Below are 20,631 nucleotides of genomic sequence, written 5' to 3'. Positions count from 1 at the left end.
AGGGTTTCAAACTGCGGCTCCCATGTAGACGGGGTTGTAAATGGTGTGTGGGGATATTGTGTATTAAACATTTTAAACACATTTGTAATGCTGTGTTTGATTAATTTAGGCAATAAAGATACTTGGTTAAAACTAGGAAAGGTCATGGTATGAGTTAAAATAAGTATGTTGATTATGTTGACTTCCATTCGTAGGTAGTGAAGCTCTGACATATGTAACAAAGAACATTACATATTAACATACATAATGTTCAATATGTAGTTATATTAAGTTTAAATAAGTCAGTTGACTTTGGGTTCCACGTGTGACATAAACAGTGGTCTCCTGGGTTAAAGTCCATTGTTTGTTCGACCCATCCATCCACCCTGACCTGCTGATGTAGATTTTGCTGCTGTTTAAATCATTGCAGCCACTTGAGGTCGCCACCCAGCAATAAACATGAATAATAATATATTAAGCTCTCTGTAGAAACAACATATGTGCCTGTTTTTAAGAGGACAGTCTCATATTATACAGCAGTGAGTTCTTTAAAGCTGTAGAGCACTGCTGTGTGTCCTGCCACGTCATTGACATTTACAAGTGAAAATGAAACCATCGTCACTGTGGGAGGACAGCCTATTAAAGTATTTGTTGCTCTACATCATTCCTTAAATTCTGATGTTTTGATCAGTGAATGCAGCTGCTCCCTCATTCAGTCTTGACTTAGTGCTGTAGTCAGTTTGTGGCTGAGTCAGAAATCTTTGCTGCTTTCAATATTTTATGGCTAAAAATCCACAGCTTAAAAAACAGAAATTTCTTTATATTGCACACATAAAGAAGAACACATTAATAGCTGTAACCCAAAAATAGGAGCAAGACCAAAACCTGGTGCTATGACAGGTGTGGCAGTGTTAAATGGTGGGCAGACGTTTGAAAGGGCGTTCATCAGCACTTTGAATTGTCCTTTTTGTTGAAAGGTGCTTTACAAATAAACTTGCCTTGCCTTGCCAACCCATAAATTACTCAAATCTGGTGATCAAGAAAGGTGTGGCTTTGAAATGGAAAAAAAGAAACTTAAAGCAGGAAGAGACGATATAAAAACCCTCCCTCCTTGTCCACATTGCAGTGTCACTCTGTCCAGAGCCACATAAGCAGGTAAGGATTTTCTATTATGGCTTTCTTCAGATGTGGTATTAATATTAGTATACTACAGTGATTGTGATATGTTCAGTTTAGTGAAATAATGATTGTGTTTAGTGCCAACTCCAAATCAGTTCAAGTTAAAAGTACATATTTTAAATCAAATACATTCTCCTCATGCTTGTTTAGTGGAGTGAAGTTACTGTTATGGAGGACGTAATGTTATAATTAAACTTGGTTTGATTTAATATCCGTCTCATCATTTTGTTCATTGTAGAGCTTTTTTCCTCTCTGTCTTTTGAATATTTACTGAACTTAGAAGTAAAACCTTTGTTTAAGTTTAGTTTGCTTTGACTTTATGTGTTGTTCTACCATGCACTGGGTGAATACTCAGTTCTGATTGCAGGGTGTCTATAAATTCCTGACAATAGCTGGAATTACACAAAACAATGAAAATGTAAGAAATATAAAGATGAAATGTGCAAGATATGAAAATAAACATTCTCCATTTTGTAATGAGACCTGAATCCCCAACTGATGTTAACATTTCATTTTAGGAAACATAATTTCTTTAGATCCTATAAATTCCTGCATATTAACATGTAAATGTTTTACTTTACAGCTATGGGAGGAGGTAAGTACGTCTTGACCTGTCACACCTTCTCCTTCTTATGAGATGTTCTAAATATTTAAAAGTTCATGGAAAATAATGCATGTTGAAATTTTGAAATAGAGCTTTGTCTCACTGATGTCAACTTGTGTTATATGTTCTTCAGTATTTTTCAGTCAGCCATGGAGGAATCTACCAGAGTGAGTATGAGCACACATAAAGTCAGTGTGGTGCCACTGTGGCTTCAATCACAATGTTCCTACTGTGCAGTCAATAATACAATACAATTCATTCGTTCATTCATTACCATTAACCGCTTATCCGCATTTGGGTCGCGGGGGGCTGGAGCCGATCCCAGCTGTCATTGGCCGAGAGGCGGGGTTCACCCTGGACAGGTCGCCAGACTATCACAGGGCTGACATATAGAGACAGGCAATCACGCTCTCATTAACACCTACGGACAATTTAGAGTCACCAATTAAACTTAAGTGCATGTTTTTGGACTGTGGGAGGAAGCCGGAGTACCCGGAGAGAACCCACACGGAGAGAACATGTAAACTCCACACAGAACAGCCGCAGGCGGAAGGCGAACCGGCGACCCAATAAAGTATCATATTAATGCAGTATTTTAATCTAATATTGTTCTGTCATGTAACAGGGACAAGCAGGAAGACCTCGCTTTTGTGAAAAACTACCAACCTCGAAACAAAAGAGCCAAATATCTCAGGATTCTGCTATATGGACCAGTCGGTGCCGGCAAGTCCAGTTTCATCAACTCTGTGGACAGTATCTTACAAGGCAGAATTACCTGGCAAGCTGAAACAGATGCATCATCTGGGAGCAGCTTCACCAGAAAAGTATGAATACCTGTTGATTTTTGTGACACAAAAATATTCAGCAAAACTTTAAATTCTTAAAGAACTGCATGCAGTTAAAAACTAAAAACCTCAACACATCAACACCTTAATTAAATTGAGTAAAATAGCAGAAAGGATTGATGACAACGTTTATTCAGTTTCTATGATAATCTACAGTTAAACAAAAAATCTGCATTTGGAGTATCTTAAATGGACGTTGAAATGATATTAGATTTAAGTAATGTATGAAATACAATCCTAATCCTTGTAAACTCTCTGAACTGTATTTTTTTTTTAATTCACATTAAACTCTGGGTTAAAGTGTAGCTAGGAAATAGATTTTAGGGTTTAATCTGATGCCACCATGGATGAATTGACAGAACTGGATACCTGACTGAAAGATGGGGCCCATTGTGTGAAAGTTGCTCACCGACTGCATGAACCACAAAGATTTTAGATATTTGTTGGTGTAAGAGTTGTCTTTGTATCTGGGATTTATTAAGATGATGTAAGTAATTGTGCCCTCTGTTTTACAGTACAAAACGTACAAAATCCATAAAGGTCCAGACGACTATTATTCTTTCGTTTTCAATGACACCATGGGCTTTGAGAACTATGCCAACACTGGTGTTCTTGTTGGAGACGTCAAACTGGCCCTGAAAGGACATGTGGAAGAGGGTTACAAGGTAAAACTCTGACATCATTTAAAGGTGCCCTGTTTTCTTTCTGGATTCAGGGTATTGTGTGTATCTCTGAAGTTTAAACTGGTGAAATGAATGTATTTCCCTCCTCTTACTGCTGCAGTAAGCAGTTTTCTTCTCTCCTGCCTTTGCATTGCTGCATTTCTGATGCAGTACTGCCACCTATAGACACTACGCCACACTAATTATAATTAGTACAGATTATTATTATAACAAGTAAGAAAAATATAGTTTGTCTGTTGCTTTCTAGTTCTCTCCCAGCCAGAAACTGATGGAGGGTGATAAAGGTTACAGGTCAGCTCCCACTCTGGACGACAAAGTTCACGTTCTGGTTTGTGTGTTTCCTGTCGGCTCAGTATCTTTAATAAGTGAAGAAGTTGTGAAGAAGTTGAGAGAAGTCAGACGCGCAGCCAGTCACATGGGTATGAGCAGACATCACAGTGCTTATCACTGTATGTGGAATAATGGTGTCATATTGTCTTTTTATAATCAGCAAATTAAAAGCATATACTACTGATCAGGTTTGTGTCTTGACAGGAATTCCTGAACTGGCTATTCTCACCAATGTGGATAAAGCCTGTCCTAAAACCAACAGAAATATAAAGGATGCCTATAAGAGCCAGTACCTGAAGCAACAGGTAGATTTCTATTGGTGATTTTTTTTTTTTAAAGCATTTTTAGAATTATAATGAACAAAATAATTTTCCAATTTTAGTTTTAACTTCAATGCACAAAAGTCAGCTTTTTTAATTGATGAACTGAAAATGCTTTTACTTTAAAACTCAGGTCGATGCATTCAGCTTGTTGCTGGATATTCCACAGGACTGCATCTTCCTCGTGAAGAACTATGGTTCAGATGGAAACATGAATGATGACAATGATGCGCTGATACTGAGTCCACTGAGACAGATGATCACATTTGGAGAAGACTTCCTCAATGACCTGTAGACCTACATTCTGCTGAAGAAGATTTTGTACTGTAGGAGAACATATGCTACTTAATTAATTAATTAACTAAGTATGTAAAGATTAATCATTAAACCTGAATAACCTCGTAAATAGGGCACCACCGTCCAAAACAACCAAACAACAGTTCTGGCTTGGAGTTTGAGTCCTGTACAAAATGGTTGAGTTATTACAGTATAATCAGTTTAAATGATTCAAATAACAAGTTTGAAAACTCAATAACTTCTTTAAATAACATAAATAATAAATAAAAATAATAATAACAGCATATGGTATCAGGTATAGCAGTATTTCATCATACCCTGCTTCATTACAATATATATGTATCCTTCTCATGACAAAGTCTTTGTGATAAAAAAAAAAAATCTCTGATTAAATTTAAGGAAAATTAAAGCTGCAAGCAGCGATAAACGGGCCCAAGCAGAGTTGAGCCAACGACATACAGTCCACGGGTTACAAAAAGGGGCGTGGCCAGGTACTGACCAAGTTTAAAGTTGATCGGGTTAAATCTGTAGGAGGAGTTCGTTAAAGTATGTAACATGGACATTTTATGTCCATGTATGGCTTTATGATATATTGTTATATAGAAGTGTTCAGAACTGGACTCTTATGAAGCATGAAAAGTTTGGACAAGATCGTACAAAGTATGGCAAAGTTATAACAATCTCGTGTTTTATGGAAAAATGCTATATTTTGCCGCCATGACACGCCCACATAGTGTGACGGTCTGCCAAGCTTTTAATAACTTTTGATCCCAAAGGCCTTTTGATGGTACTGACCAAGTTTGAAGTCATGAGAATTCATGAAATTCAGAAGTCAGAGACAAAACGACAAAAGTTTTTCAGTTTTAAAATACAGTATATTGTATTTGTTTTCAATTGAATATATGTCACAAAAGATTGGCAAATTATCACATTATTTTTAGTATGTTTTCGACAATATCCCATATTTTTGGGAATCGGGTGCGTAACGCACAGGAGCATTTCCTGAATTAGCCCCCCAACCTAAAGGAGATTAAAACATACTTGTACCCTAATGTAACAGCAGCCGTTTTAAACACATGCTTAATTTGAATTTGTTATGTTGTATTTGGTTAATGTAGGCAATAAAGCTACTTGGTTCCAAGTGTGACATCAACAATGGTCTCCTGGGTTAAAGTCTTTGTTTGTTTGACCCATCCATCCACCCTGACCTGCTGCTGATGTAGACTTTGCTGCTGTTGTAATCACTGCGGCCACTTGAGGTCGCCACACAGCAATAAACATGAATATAGTTGTAATAAGCTGTTTGTAGAAACAACATATGTGCCTGTTTTTAAGAGGACAGTCTCATACAGCAATGAGTCCTTCACAAAGTCATTTACAAGTAAAAATAAAAACAATCCTCAATGTGGGAGGACTGCCTATTTTAGTATTTATTGCTCTACATCATTTCTTTGATTCTGATCTACATGTTTTGATTCATGAATGCAGCTGCTCCCTCATTCAGTCTTGACTTAGTGTTGTAGTCATTTTGTGACTGAGTCAGAAATCTTTGCAATAATACTGCTTTCAGTCTTTATGGCTGAAAATCCACAGCTTAAACATTTGAAATACTAAAACATTTGACATTTAAAATGGAAATGCTTAAAAAACAGACATTTCTATTTAAGTATATGAAAGTTGAGGTGTTAGCATTAAAAGAACATAAGACATCAGTTGAAGTGAATCACTGAAAACAACTGAAACCAGTTGAACCGGCATTTGGAGAACGAGAGATAAAAGAAGATAAAGATTGGTGCTGTTGTGTAAAGGTAAAAGCTGTTTGTCATTGACAGCATTGAAAGCATTTTAAGTAATGAGAGTTGGTTATCCTGAAAGTCTGTGCTGTCATCCATCCTCTAGGTCTGAACCATAGACTGTATAAAAACAATGTGTAAGTCACTGTGACATGATGCTGGTTGCATTGGCTCTTTGATTGTGTTTTAATGACTTTTTACATTTTTATTTATACTACTATTCTGCCCGCTGTTGTATTTTTCTATATGGGAGTTCTGTTTTAATTGATTCTTCAGTAGAGGATATACAATAGTCCATTAGTCCACTTTTTAGAGATGGGGTTCTTTATATAGCACACATAAAAAAGAACACATAAATAGATGTAACCCAACAATAAGAGCAAGACCAAAACATGGTGCTATCACTGGTGCGGCAGTGTTAAATGGTGGGCAGACGACCACAGCTGGATAAATGTGCCTTTAACAACTACTAGGAAAGATTTGAAAAAATATCTATATATTTATACTATTAAATCTTAAATAAAGGTTTCTTGGGATGGGATAAAATACTAAAGAGGGTGCATCACCTTTTTTTGCTGACTGCCGGAGGAGTCAGCCCTACAGATGGGTCTGTATGTGAGTGACTGAGTTAGTGGACCACTTTTACATTTGCAGCACACACCTGTTTTCAAACACATTGTCATTGGCCTCATAGGGACCAACAGGTTATCAACCTAAACTGCAGAATAGGTCGTGCATCAGTAATACCCATTACGACACATATGTATGGATCGCATATCTCTACAAATAACCTGTGCGAGGGGCTAAATTCTAGGGGGGGCCACGACCATTCCTGGGACCACTAGAATAAGTATATTTCACCAGAGATTGGCGTATATTCCAATTAAGGTGAGTTTTTGAATGTGATAAAGTGTGTGCGATTCATTAACCGGAAAAATAATTATAAACGGATCAATTTCAATAGGATCCTCGAACTGTGTGCTTGGGCCCTATATATCTGTAATTGTTATTCTTACTAGTGAAAGAGGAATTACTGATTTCTATAAATAAATTAATATCTGTAAATCACTTTCAGCTAGTTGAAATGTGATTTTAACATGTGAAAATGTATTTGTAACATGCTAAAATTGCTCTATATATTTCTTTTAATGACATGTTGACATTTCAAAATATAATTTCCACTATTGAATGGGTGTTTACCAGCGCTTATCAGCCTAACTGAGCCTAGCCTAACATACCTAAGTCAAATCTGGTGATCAAGAAAGGTGTGGCTTGGAAATGGAAAAAAGAAACTTAAAGCAGGAAGAGAAGATATAAAAACCCTCTCTCCGTGTCAACATTGCAGTGCATGAAAAGGATTCAAAAATGGACAAAATAGCCCAAGACTCCATAGAGTTAAGCTCTTTGTAGAAACAACATATGGGCCTGTTTTAAGAGGAGAATGGCTCATATTATAAAGCAGTGAATTCTGCTGTGTGTCTTGCCACAAAGTCATTGACATTTTCAAGTAAAAATGAAACAATCCTCAATGTGGGAGGACTGCCTATTTTAGTATTTGTTGCTCTACATGATTCCTTAGATTCTGATCTACATGTTTTGATCCGTGAATGCAGCTGCTCCCTCATTCAGTCTTGACTTAGTGCTGTAGTCAGTTTGTGGCTGAGTCAGAAATCTTTGCAACAATACTGCTTTCAATCTTTATGGCTAAAATCCACAGCTTAAACATCTGAAATACCAAAACATTTGACATTTACAATGAAAATGCTTAAAAAACAGAAATTTCTATTCAAGTATATGTCAGCTGAAGTATTAGCTTTAAAAGGACCTAAGACGTCAGTTGAAGTGAATCACTGAAAACAACTGAAACCAGTTGAACCGGCATTTGGAGAAGGAGAGATAAAAGAAGATAAAGATTGGTGCTGTTGTGTAAAGGTAAAAGCTGTTTGTCATTGACAGCATTTTAAGTAATGAGAGAGTTGGTTATCCTGAAAGTGTGTGTTGTCATCCATCCTCTAGGTCTGAACCATAGACTGGATAAAAACAATGTGTAAGTCACTGTGACATGACGCTGGAAGCATTATCTCTCTGATTTTAGAGATGGGGTTCTTTATATTGCACACATAAAGAAGAACACATAAATAGCTGTAAAAATTAAATGACCTAAGATTTAGAATTTAAGATTCCATTATTAGTCCCACAATGGGTTAAATTCAAACTCTGCATTTAACCTATCCTTTTACACACCTCAGCATCTTAACAGCTTTTCATTGGACCCAGAGGTGCCAACAAACACTGAAACTTTTGTTCTTGTCCGACAATTCTGTCGCCTCTCGTCGGACACAGTCAGGTGGATAAAAGCAGTGAAACACATCGCCACGACGACTGCCGACTACACAGCAGCCTGTACGTTCTGCGCTTGCTCAAGATGCAGTAAGTCTCGGGTGGCGCTAGTCTCGTGACTGTAATCCAAAACATGAAAACAGGAAATGACGTAACGGAGAAACCATAGAAGAAGTACATGGAAGTAACCATGGAGATTAAAAACAAACCGCAAACAGCATTAAGCTTGCTATTATTTTTGAGAAGACGTTTTGGACGTTTTGGGAAACAAAGCTTTGCTGCAAAATGTTCGCTCCGGCTGAGCTGATGGTCGCGTTGTGCTCTTGGACTCGTTCTTGCCTGAAGATGGCAATTAATTAATGGTATCCGCCCCTCCCACACACCGCACTGATTCGCTAGAGCACCGCCAATCAGATACGGCCATAGCTAGCACACAGCCAATCAGAAGACCCGACGAGTCTACTGTCCCAACGGCTGACGCTCCCCGACTTAGCATGTCGAATCGGGCCCGACGAGGCCCGACAGCTTCCCCGACGCAGATGAACACACCAAACAGACGCGTACCCGACGTCGTCCGAGCACTCCTGACTGTCCCCGATGCCCGACCGCCGGGCCGGTGTGTTCCTGGCTTTCGCGCCCTTGGTAACATGTTAAAATTGCTCCACAAATTTCTTAAATTAATGTTTTAGCTGATAATTGACATGTCAAAATATAATTTTCACTAATAAAATGAACTACTCACTACATTTTAAAAAAGACATCAACAATCGATACAGAGGATTAAATGGGCGTTTATCAGCACTAACCAGCCCATAACTAAGTCAAATATGGTGATCAAGAAAGGTGTGGCTTGGAAATGGAAACTTAAAGCAGGAAGAGAAGATATAAAAACCCTCTCTCCTTGTCAACATTGCAGTGTCACTCTGTCCAGAGCCACATAAGCAGGTAAGGATTTTCTATTATGGCTGTCCTCAGATGTGGTATTAATATAAATATACTATAGTGATTTTGATTTATTCAGTTTAGTGTAATAATTTGTGTGTTCAGTACCAAATCCAAATCAGTTCAAGTTTAAAAGTAAATCCTTTAAATCAAATACATTCTCCTCATGCTTGTTTAGTGAATTGGAGTTACTTTTATGGAGGACAATTAATGTTACGATTAAACTTGGTTTGATTTAATATCCGTCTCTTTCATTATTTTGTTCACTGTAGAGCTTTTTCCCTCTCCATCTTTTGTCTTTTGAATATTTACTGAACTTAGAAGTAAAACCTTTGTTTAAATGTAGTACACTTTGACATTATGTGTTGTTATACCATGCACTGGGTGAATATCCTGTTCTGATTGCTGGGTGTCTATAAATTCCTGACAATAGCTAGAATTATTTTATTAAATATAAAATAAATGTACAAATTTAATATAAGATGAAATGTGCATATGTACTAAATGCAATTTAAGAAATTAAACATTCTCCGATTTCTAAAGAGATCAGAATCAATTAAGTTAACTGATGTTAAGATTTTAGATTTTAGGAAATAAAAATATAATTTCTTTAGATTCTATAAATTACTGCATATTAACATGTAAATGTTTTACTTTACAGCTATGGGAGGTAAGTACGTCTTGACCTGTCACACGTTCTCCTTGTGAGATGTTCCAAATATTTAAAAGTTCATGGAAAATAATGCATGTTGAAGTTTTAAAATATAGTTTCATATAATTGTATGTTAACATATGTTATATGTTCTTCAGCACTTTTCAGTCAGCCATGGAGGGCTCTACCAGAGTGAGTATGAGCACACATAAAGTCAGTGTGGTGCCACTGTGGCCTCAATCACAATGTTCCTACTGTGCAGTCAAAACAATACAGTATCATATTAATGTAGTATTTTAATCTAATATTGTTCTGTCATGTAACAGGGGCAAGCAGGAAGACCTCACTTTTGTGAAAAACTACCAACCTCCAAACCAAAGAGCCAACCATCTCAGGATTCTGCTATATGGACCAGCTGGTGCCGGCAAGTCCAGTTTCATCAACTCTGTGGACAGTATCTTACAAGGCAGAAATACCGGTCGAGCTCCAACAGATGCAACATCTAAGAACAGCTTCACCCAAAATGTATGAATAACTGTTGATCGTTGTCAGACAAAAATATTCAGCAAAACTTTAAATTAAATAAAGAACTGCATGTAGTTAAAAACCCATCAAAACCTTAATTAATATATGAAAAATATGTTTTTGTTTTTTTTAAATTCACATTAAACTCTGGGTTAAAGTGAAGCTAGGAAATAGATTCTAGGGTTTAATCTGATGCCACTATGGATGAATTTAAAGAACTGGATACCTGACTGAAAGATGGGGCCCATTGTGTAAAAGTTGCTCACCGAGTGCATAAATCAAAAGGTTTTTTAGATATTTGTTGGTGTAAGAGTTGTCTTTGTATCAGGGATTTACTAAGATGATGTAAGTAATTGTGCCCTCTGTTTTACAGTACAAAACCTACAAAATTCATAAAGGTCCAGACGACTTTTATTCTTTCGTTTTCAATGACACCATGGGCTTTGAGAACAATGCCAATACTGGTGTTCTTGTTGGAGACATCAAACTGGCCCTGGAAGGACATGTGGAAGACGGTTACAAGGTAAAACTCTGACATCATTTAAAGGTGCCCTGTTTTCTTTCTGGATTCAGGATATTGTGTGTATCTCTGAAGTTTAAACTGATGAAATGAATCTATTTCCCTCCTCTTACTGCTGCAGTAAGCAGTTTTCTTCTCTCCTGCCTTTGCATTGCTGCATTTCTGATGCAGTACTGCCACCTATAGACACTACACCATGCTATTCATAATTAGTACAGATAATTATTATAACAAGTAAGAAAAATATAATTTGTCTGTATTTCTGTTGCTTTCTAGTTCTCTCCCAGCCAGGAACTGATGGAGGGTGATAAAGGTTACAGGTCAGCTCCCACTCTGGACCACAAAGTTCACGTTCTGGTTTGTGTGCTTCCTGCGGACAAAGTATCTTTAATCAAAGAAGACAAATTCGTGGAGAAGATGAGAGAAGTCAGACTCGCAGCCTGTCACATGGGTATGAGCAGACATCACAGTGGTTATTACTCTATGTGGAATAATGGTGTCATATTGTCTTTTTATAATCAGCAAAATAAAAGCATATACTACTGATTAGGTTTGTGTCTTGACAGGAATTCCCCAACTGGCTATTCTCACCAATGTGGATGAAGCCTGTCCTAAAACCAACAGAAATATAAGGCATGCCTATAAGAGCCAGTACCTGAAGCAACAGGTAGATTTCTATTGGTGATTTTTTTTAATGAACAAAATAATTTTAGTTTTAACTTCAATGCACAAAAGTCACCTATTTTTAACTGATCAACTGAAAATGCTTTTACTTTAAAACTCAGGTCGATACACTCAGCTTGTTGCTGGGTCTTCCACAGAGCTCCATCTTCCTCGTGAAGAACTATGGTCCAGCTGGAAACATGAATGATGACAATGATGTGCTGATACTGAGTGCACTGAGACAGATAATCACATCTGGAGAAGACTTCCTCAATGACCTGTAGATCTGTATTCTGCTGAAGAAGATTTTGTACTGTAGGAGAACATATGCTACTTAATTAATTAATTAAATAAGTAAGTAAAGACTGATCATTAAACCTGAATAACCTCGTAAATAGGGCACCACCGTCCAAAACAACCAAACAACAGTTCTGACTTGGAGTTTGAGTCCTGCACAAAATGGTTGAGTTATTACAGTATCATCAAAGTTTGAAAACTCAATAGCTTCTTTAAATAACATAAATAATAAATAAAAATATTAATAACAACATATGGTATCAGGTATAGCAGTATTTCATCATACCCTGCTTCATTACAATATATATGTATCCTTCTCATGACAAAGTCTTTGTGATAAAAAAAAAAAATCTCTGATTAAATTTAAGGAAAATTAAAGCTGCAAGCAGCGATAAATGGGCCCAAGCGGAGTTGAGCCGTCGGGGAAGCCGACCATGCTGGGTCCACCGATTGTCCGGCACCTCCCAATAGAACCAACAACATACAGTCCACGGGTTACAAAAAGGGGCGTGGCCAGGTACTGACCAAGTTTAAAGTTGATCGGGTTAAATCTGTAGGAGGAGTTTGTTAAAGTATGTAACATGGACATTTTATGAAAGGGGAGTGGTTAAAGCATAAGGGGCGGGGCTTTATGATATATTGTTATATAGAAGTGTTCAGAACTGGACTCTTATGAAGCATGAAAAGTTTGGACCAGATCGTACAAAGTATGGCAAAGTTATAACAATCTCGTGTTTTATGGAAAAACGCTATATTTTGCCACCATGACACACCCACATAGTGTGACGGTCTGCCAAGCTTTTAATAACTTTTGATCCCAAAGGCCTTTTGATGGTACTGACCAAGTTTGAAGTCATGAGAATTCATGAAATTCAGAAGTCAGAGACAAAACGACAAAAGTTTTTCAGTTTTAAAAAACAATATATTGTATTTGTTTTCAATTGAATATATGTCACAAAAGATTGGCAAATTATCACATTATTTTTAGTATGTTTTCGACAATATCCCATATTTTTGGGAATCGGGAGCATTTCCTGAATTAGCACCCCACCCTAAAGGAGATTAAAACATCCTTGTACCCTAATGTAACAGCAGCAGTTTTGAACACATGCTTAATTTGAATTTGTTATGTTGTGTTTGGTTAATGTAGGCAATAAAGCTACTTGGTTCCAAGTGTGACATAAACAATGGTCTCCTGAAAAAGTCTTTGTTTGTTTGACCCATCCATCCACCCTGACCTGCTGCTGATGTAGACTTTGCTGCTGTTGTAATCACTGCAGCCACTTGAGGTCGCCACACAGCAATAAACATGAATATAGTTGTAATAAGCTGTTTGTAGAAACAACATATGTGTCTGTTTTTAAGAGGACAGTCTCATACAGCAGTGAGTTCTTCACAAAGTCATTTACAAGTAAAAATGAAACAATCCTCAATGTGGGAGGGCAGCCCATTTTAGTATTTGTTGCTCTACATCATTTCTTTGATTGTGATCTACATGTTTTGATCAGTGAATGCAGCTGCTCCCTCATTCAGTCTTGACTTAGTGCTGTAGTCATTTCGTGGCTGAGTCAGAAATCTTTGCAATAATACTGCTTTCAATCTTTATGGCTGAAAATCCACAGCTTAAACATTTGAAATACTAAAACATTTGACATTTAAAATGGAAATGCTTAAAAAACAGAAATTTCTATTCAAGTATATGTAAGCTGAAGTATTAGCATTAAAAGAACATAAGACGTCAGTTGAAGTGAATCACTGAAAACAACTGAAACCAGTTGAACCAGCATTTGGAGAAGGAGAGATAAAAGAAGATAAAGATTGGTGCTGTTGTGTAAAGGTAAAAGCTGTTTGTCATTGACAGCATTGAAAGCATTTTAAGTAATGAGAGTTGGTTATCCTGAAAGTGTGTGTTGTCATCCATCCTCTAGGTCTGAACCATAGACTGTATAAAAACAATGTGTAAGTCACTGTGACATGACGCTGGTTGCATTGGCTCTCTGATTGTGTTTTAATGCCTTTTTACATTTTTATTAGGGCCTCGGGGCAATCGCACCGAGCACTGGTCCCATACAGCAACGTAAGTCGCGAAAAACTGCTCAAAATTTTGCATTGAAATGAATGGGACGGCCGACAAAAATGAGCGAAAAAGAACAATCATTGGATATTTTTATACGTCTACTTCTCCGGCATAATTTCACCTAGAGACTCCATTTAAACTTTAAACAGTAGACACAAGTCTTGTGTATCGGTGTATTAATCCACGTTTCGATAGGTCATATAGTTTTTTATCAATCCCTGTTCAATGACCATGATAATTTTTGGAGAAATTCTGAGATTATAATGGGTGTGTATTGCACGGAATGTTCGTGCCAACACCACCAACAGCCTCATTGGGTCCCATATTAAAAACGCAGGGAGATATTTGAAAAAGGGATATGGAACAGTTTTTTTAGATCGCTCTAACAAAGCTATTTTTTCATTTTTCTGAAAAAAAACAACATATGTAGACGTTCAGGAAGAACTCAGGACTCTCAAAGTGAAGTTGAATCAATGATAGGTATTATGGTTTTGCCAAAAATGCTTTCTGATCGAGGCCAGAAATTCCAGTCCACCTCTGGCTGCTGTCACTCTTTCGGAACTTTAACAGGTATCAGTTAATTCTGTTGATTGCTTTGATCTGATTGCCTTTGATCTTTGATGTGATTACAGTTACAGATACACACACACACACACACACACACACATGCGCGTAAGTGCGCACACTCCTCACACATTCATACACCTGCTTCAAACACGCACACACACAGGTAATTTTATGTGATTTTAATTACACACACACACACACAGGTAATTTTATGCGATTTTCGCTACACACACACACACACACACACAAATGCACGCGTATGCGCGCACACTCCTCCACATACATGTTTCTCTCTCACACACACACACACACACACACACACACATTTCGAGGTTAAAGGGCATCGTTTGAAATCTCTGAAGAATCTCATCATAGTGTACTTTTTAGACATGGGGTTCTTTTTATTGCACACATAAAGAAGAACACATAAATAGATGTAACCTAACAATAAGAGCAAGACCAAAACATGGTGCTATCACTGGTGCAGCAGTATTAAATGGTGGGCAGACGACCACAGCTGGATAAATATGCCATTAACAACTACTAGGTTCTTACCTCGGAGGTAAGATTTGAAAAAATATCTATATATTTTAAATGTTAAATAAAGGTTTCTTGGGATGGGATAAAATACTAAAGAGGGTGCATCACCTTTTTTTGCTGACTGCCGGAGGAGTCAGCCCTACAGATGGGTCTGTATGTGAGTGAGTGACTGAGTTAGCGGACCACTTTTACATTTGCAGCACATGCCTGTTTTCAAACACATTGTCATTGGCCTCATAGGGACCAACAAATTATCAACCTAAACGGCAGAATAGGTTGGGCATCAGTACCACCCATTACGACACATATGTCGTAATTATGGTGAGTTTTTGAATGTGATAAAGTGTGTGCGATTCATTAACCGGAAAAATAATTATAAACGGATCAATTTCAATAGGATCCTCGAACTGTGTGCTTGGGCCCTATATTTCTGTAATCGTTATTCTTACTAGTGAAAGGGGAATTACTGATTTCTATAAATAAATGAATATCTGTAAATCACTTTCAGCTAGTCAAAATGTGATTTTAACATGTGAAAATATATTTGTAACATGCTAAAATTGCTCTATATATTTCTTTTAATGACTTAGCTGACATGTTGACATTTCAAAATATAATTTCCACTATTGAATGGGTGTTTACCAGCGCTTATCAGCCTAACTGAGCCTAACATACCTAAGTCAAATCTGGTGATCAAGAAAGGTGTGGCTTGGAAATGGAAAAAAAGAAACTTAAAGCAGGAAGAGAAGATATAAAAACCCTCTTTCCTTGTCAACATTGCAGTGTCACTCTGTCCAGAGCCACATAAACAGGTAAGGATTTTCTATTATGGCTGTCCTCAGATGTGGTATTAATATTAATATACTATAGTGATTGTTATTTATTCAGTTTAGTGTTATAATTTTTGTGTTCAGTGTCAAATCCAGATCAGTTCAAATAAAAGTAAATCCTTTAAATAATATACATTCTCCTCGTGAATATTTAGCAGAGTGGAGTTACTGTTATTGAGGACAATTAATGTTTTTCTTTTGAATATTTACTGAACTAAGAAGTAACACGTCTTGACTTCTCTTTAAATTTAGTATCCTTAGACATAACAATTTATGTGTTGTTATACCATGCTCTGGGTCTATAAATTCCTGACAATGGATAGAATTACACAAAACAAGTAATAGTGTAGCTCTTTAATGCCCAATTCTCTGAACACCACATTTAAGATTAAATGTGCATAATCAATTACTAACGATACTCAATTGTATATAGATTACCATTTTCTTTAACAGGAGGAGCAAACCTGTTCGAAGTGTTATTTTTTGTTTGTTTTTCATTTTTCTGTCTATGTAAATGCAGCTATTTGAAAATATGGAAGTTGAATGATGATACATGAATGTAAAAGCTGTATGTCAAAGTGTTATAAACTGAAAATAAAATAAAAATATTGTGGAAAAAAAAATGTGCATAATGTACTAAATGCAATATAAGAAAATACACATTCTCTGTTTACCACTAAGATCAGAATCTCCAACTGATGTTAACATTGGATTTTAGGTAATAAAAATGAGGTAACATAAATTCTTCAGATTCTATAAATTCCTGCACATTAACATGTAAATGTCCTATTACAGCTATGGGAGGAGGCCAGTCTCAACCTCAATCTTCTACTCAAGGATGTTTCGGATGTTGTAAAAGTTAAAATTTACCAATAACTGCATTTCATGGAAAAATAATGCATTATGTTGAAGTTTTAAAATATAGTTTCATATAATTGTATGTTATATTTTCATCAGCATTTGTCAGTCACCCATGGAGGGCTCTACCAGAGTGAGTATGAGCACACATAAAGTCAGTGTGGTGCCACTGTGGCCTCAATCACAATGTTCCTACTGTGCAGTCAATAATACAATTCAGTATCATATTAATGCAGTATTTTAATCTAATATTGTTCTGTCATGTAACAGGGACGAGCAGGAAGACCTCACTTTTGTGAAAGACTACCAACCAAAAGGAGTCAAACATCTCAGGATTCTGCTATATGGACCAGTCGGTGCCGGCAAGTCCAGTTTCATCAACTCTGTGGACAGTGTCTTACAAGGCAGAAATACCGGTCGAGCCTTGACAGATGAAACATCTGGGAGCAGCTTCAGGCAAGAAGTATGACTACCTGTTGATTGTTGTCAGACAAAAATATTCAGCAAATCTTGATTTTTTTTAATTTTTAAAGAACTGCATGCAGTTAAAAACTCATCAAAACCTTAAGCAAAATGGCAAAATGGATTGAAAACCACATTTATGCAGTTTCTATGATAATCTACAGTCAAACAAATCTGTTCTGCATTAGGAGTATCTAATAACATTATACTCAACTCTAGTATGTCAGTAAACCCTCTGAACCCTCCGATCTTATTTATTTATTTATGTATTTATTTTCAGGTTTACATTAAACTCTGGATTAAAGTGTAGCTAGGAATTAGATTCTGGGGTTTAATCTGATGCCACCATTGATGAATTTTAAGAAGTGGATAACTGACTGAAAGATGGAGCCCATTGTGTAAAAGTTGCTCACTGAGTGAATAAATCAAAAGGTTTTTTAGGTTCCCGCTTACTTCTGTGTTGTTCTGTTGATAAACATGCAGCTTAGTCTCATACATCCATAATCAATACACCGGACAAATCTGCATATCTGTTTATTAGGGTTCAATCGCTGAATGAAAATTGAGTGGTTGAAGATTGTAGATATTTTTTGGTGTAAGAGTTGTCTTTGTATCTGGGATTTATTAAGATGATGTAAGTAATTGTGCCCTCTGTTTTACAGTACAAAACGTACAAAATCCGTAAAGGTCCAGACGACTTTTATTCTTTCGTTTTCAATGACACCATGGGCTTTGAGAACAACGCCAACACTGGTGTTCTTGTTGGAGACGTCAAACTGGCCCTGAAAGGACATGTGGAAGACGGTTACAAGGTAAAACTCTGACATCATTTAAAGGTGCCCTGATTTCTTTCTGGATTCAGGATATTGTGTGTATCTCTGATGTATAAACTAATGAAATTAATGTATTTCCCTCCTCTTACTGCTGCAGTAAGCAGTTTTCTTCTCTCCTGCCTTTGCATTGCTGCATTTCTGATGCAGTACTGCCACCTATAGACACTACGCCACACTATTTAGAAACTATTATTACACGTCAGAAAGTCTGCAGGGAACCTTCTAGTTTTCTAGTTTTTTCATTTATTTAAAAAAATGTTTTTGCAATTTTCATTTAACAAATTTTCCCTTTCATAAAATACAAGGTATTGTTTTTTAAAAAACAAAACAAAACATAATTCTTCTGTATTTCTGTTGCTTTCTAGTTCTCTCCCATCCAGAAACTGATGGAGGGTGATAAAGGTTACAGGTCATCTCCCACTCTGGACGACAAAGTTCATGTTCTGGTCTTTGTGCTTCCTGTCGGCTCAGTATCTTTAATAAGTGAAGAAGTTGTGAAGAAGATGACAGAAGTCAGACTCGCAGCCAGAGACATGGGTATGAGCAGACATCACAGTGGTTATTACTCTTTTTGGAATAAAAGTGTCATATTGTTTTTCATGAGCAGCAAAATAAAAGCATATAATACTGATTAGGTTTGTGTCTTGACAGGAATTCCCCAACTGGCTATTCTCACCAGAGTGGATAAAGCCTGTCCTAAAACCAACAGAAATATAAAAAATGTCTATAAGAGCCAGTACCTGAAGCAACAGGTAGATTTTTTACTGGTGATTTTTTTAAAAGCATTTTTAGAATTATAATGAATAAATTAATTTTCCAATAATAGTTTTCGTTTTAATGCACATGTTTGCCCATTTAATAACTGATCAACTGAAAATGCTTTTACTTTAAAACTCAGGTCGACACATTCAGCTTGTTGCTGGGTATTCCACAGAGCTCCATCTTCCTCGTGAAGAACTATGGTTCAGATGGAAACATGAATGATGACAATGATGTGCTGATACTGAGCGCACTGAGAAAGATGATCACATCTGGAGAAGACTTCCTCAACGACCTGTAGACCTGCATTCTGCTGAAGAAGACTGTGTAAGCTCCGAAAAAAAAAGAAGTGATCAAATGTTTCCTTTAAAAAACATGTTAATGGTAACGTGGAAGATGCTTATTTCCATTTATTCTTTAAAAAAATATATAAATATATAATCAAGCATATTATTCATATATTGTAGTTTTATATTATATATGTATACTTGTCACAAAGTCTTTGGAAGGAAAATAAACTTATTATGCTTTAACAAGGTTACAAATACAACATCTACTGTGGTTTCAGTTTTTATTTAAGAAAGCAAACACTTTCACTTTGTTGGCACAAGTTTAACATACGATACCACATAGATTGCATCCACTTTATTTTTGGGGCTCTACTGTAAATACAATTACTTGTGTTACTTCTTCCAATGAGTTAGTTTTTTAAACTGATATACTGAGGGATAGTTGCAGTGTGGTTGTATGAGGTATCTATTATCCATAGTCAGTTAGTGTATTACCTACTGGAGAAGCTGGCAGGAGTAACGTTATCAACATAGAAGCTTAACAGTGTACTGTTGTGGATGGTGGCAGCAGCCGAATGTATTTGATAATAGAACAATCTAATAAAATCAATATCATAAGTGAATTGTTATGGTTTGACTTCATGTGATTTCAAACCGTTAGGAAAAAGTTAAAACAAACTAACTGTTCGAGGCAGAGATTCATCTGCAACTTCTGTGTTCTTTGTGGTAAATTTGTGTTTTTAGTATAGATAATGGCCTCAGTGCCCCGCCAGAAAGCTTTATTACAGCAAGGAGATGTTATGAATATGGCATACACTTAAACCTCCTATACTCTTGGGCTCCTTTTTGACCCCAAATAATTTTCAAAATACGATTAATATAGGTTAACTTTCATAAAATTGTTTGAAATTTTCAGCACATGTGCCCCTCTGCATCCTTTATAGATAATATACATTTCAACTTTCTTCAGACATTTTATTTTAGACGTGTTTTATAAATTTTTATAGCACCCATGGTCCTCAGGGGTCAAAAAGGACCCCATGACATTAGACTGGTTTTAGGACATGTAGAAAAAAATTATTGCCAACTTTTTTTTTCACCTTTTAAGGCAACTCATGACCAACACATTGATATATCATTTTCATATTTAGGGCCACAGGGCAATCGCACCAAGCACTGGCCCCTACAGCAATAGCTATAGGGACCAGTGCTATTGTTATACTGTGGATTTTTTCTTCTTCCTCTTTCGGACACAATTTCGTCCCGCGACTAGTTTTATACATATATATATATATATATATATATATATATATATATATATATATAAAACTAGTTGCGGGACGATGCAAAATTTTGCATCGAAGTGAATGGGATCCACCCAAGATCCACCCCAAACCCCAGCAAACAAAATCGGCTCTCAGACTCATCAACGGACACAGACGACCA

At 36.6% G+C, this 20,631-nt stretch overlaps 3 protein-coding genes across 3 annotated transcripts; all 3 read left to right on the top strand.

Annotated features, from left to right (window-relative positions):
- The first annotated feature begins 1,743 nt into the window (after positions 1-1,743).
- Positions 1,744-4,371, top strand: LOC131962596 (interferon-induced protein 44-like). The gene is made up of 7 exons (XM_059327544.1): positions 1,744-1,753; positions 1,896-1,929; positions 2,388-2,586; positions 3,123-3,272; positions 3,538-3,709; positions 3,825-3,925; positions 4,074-4,371. Exons 1-7 carry the CDS (start codon positions 1,744-1,746, stop codon positions 4,233-4,235), a joined length of 828 nt encoding a protein of 275 aa, XP_059183527.1. The 3' UTR covers positions 4,236-4,371.
- A 4,493-nt stretch (positions 4,372-8,864) lies between these two features.
- LOC131962595 (interferon-induced protein 44-like) lies at positions 8,865-11,983 on the top strand. The gene is made up of 7 exons (XM_059327543.1): positions 8,865-9,012; positions 10,123-10,156; positions 10,291-10,489; positions 10,863-11,012; positions 11,286-11,460; positions 11,576-11,676; positions 11,795-11,983. Exons 1-7 carry the CDS (start codon positions 8,865-8,867, stop codon positions 11,954-11,956), a joined length of 969 nt encoding a protein of 322 aa, XP_059183526.1. The 3' UTR covers positions 11,957-11,983.
- A 381-nt stretch (positions 11,984-12,364) lies between these two features.
- LOC131962593 (interferon-induced protein 44-like) lies at positions 12,365-19,196 on the top strand. The gene is made up of 6 exons (XM_059327541.1): positions 12,365-12,486; positions 17,112-17,304; positions 17,966-18,115; positions 18,502-18,673; positions 18,788-18,888; positions 19,035-19,196. The coding sequence occupies exons 1-6, from the start codon at positions 12,365-12,367 to the stop codon at positions 19,194-19,196; spliced, it is 900 nt and encodes a 299-aa protein (XP_059183524.1).
- The last annotated feature ends 1,435 nt before the right edge of the window (positions 19,197-20,631 follow it).

The sequence above is a fragment of the Centropristis striata genome, chromosome 24, assembly GCF_030273125.1.
Source record: "Centropristis striata isolate RG_2023a ecotype Rhode Island chromosome 24, C.striata_1.0, whole genome shotgun sequence".
Lineage (NCBI taxonomy): Eukaryota > Metazoa > Chordata > Actinopteri > Perciformes > Serranidae > Centropristis > Centropristis striata.
The sequence above is the reverse complement of the archived record's forward strand: the minus strand, read 5'-3'. Positions and strand labels throughout refer to the sequence as shown.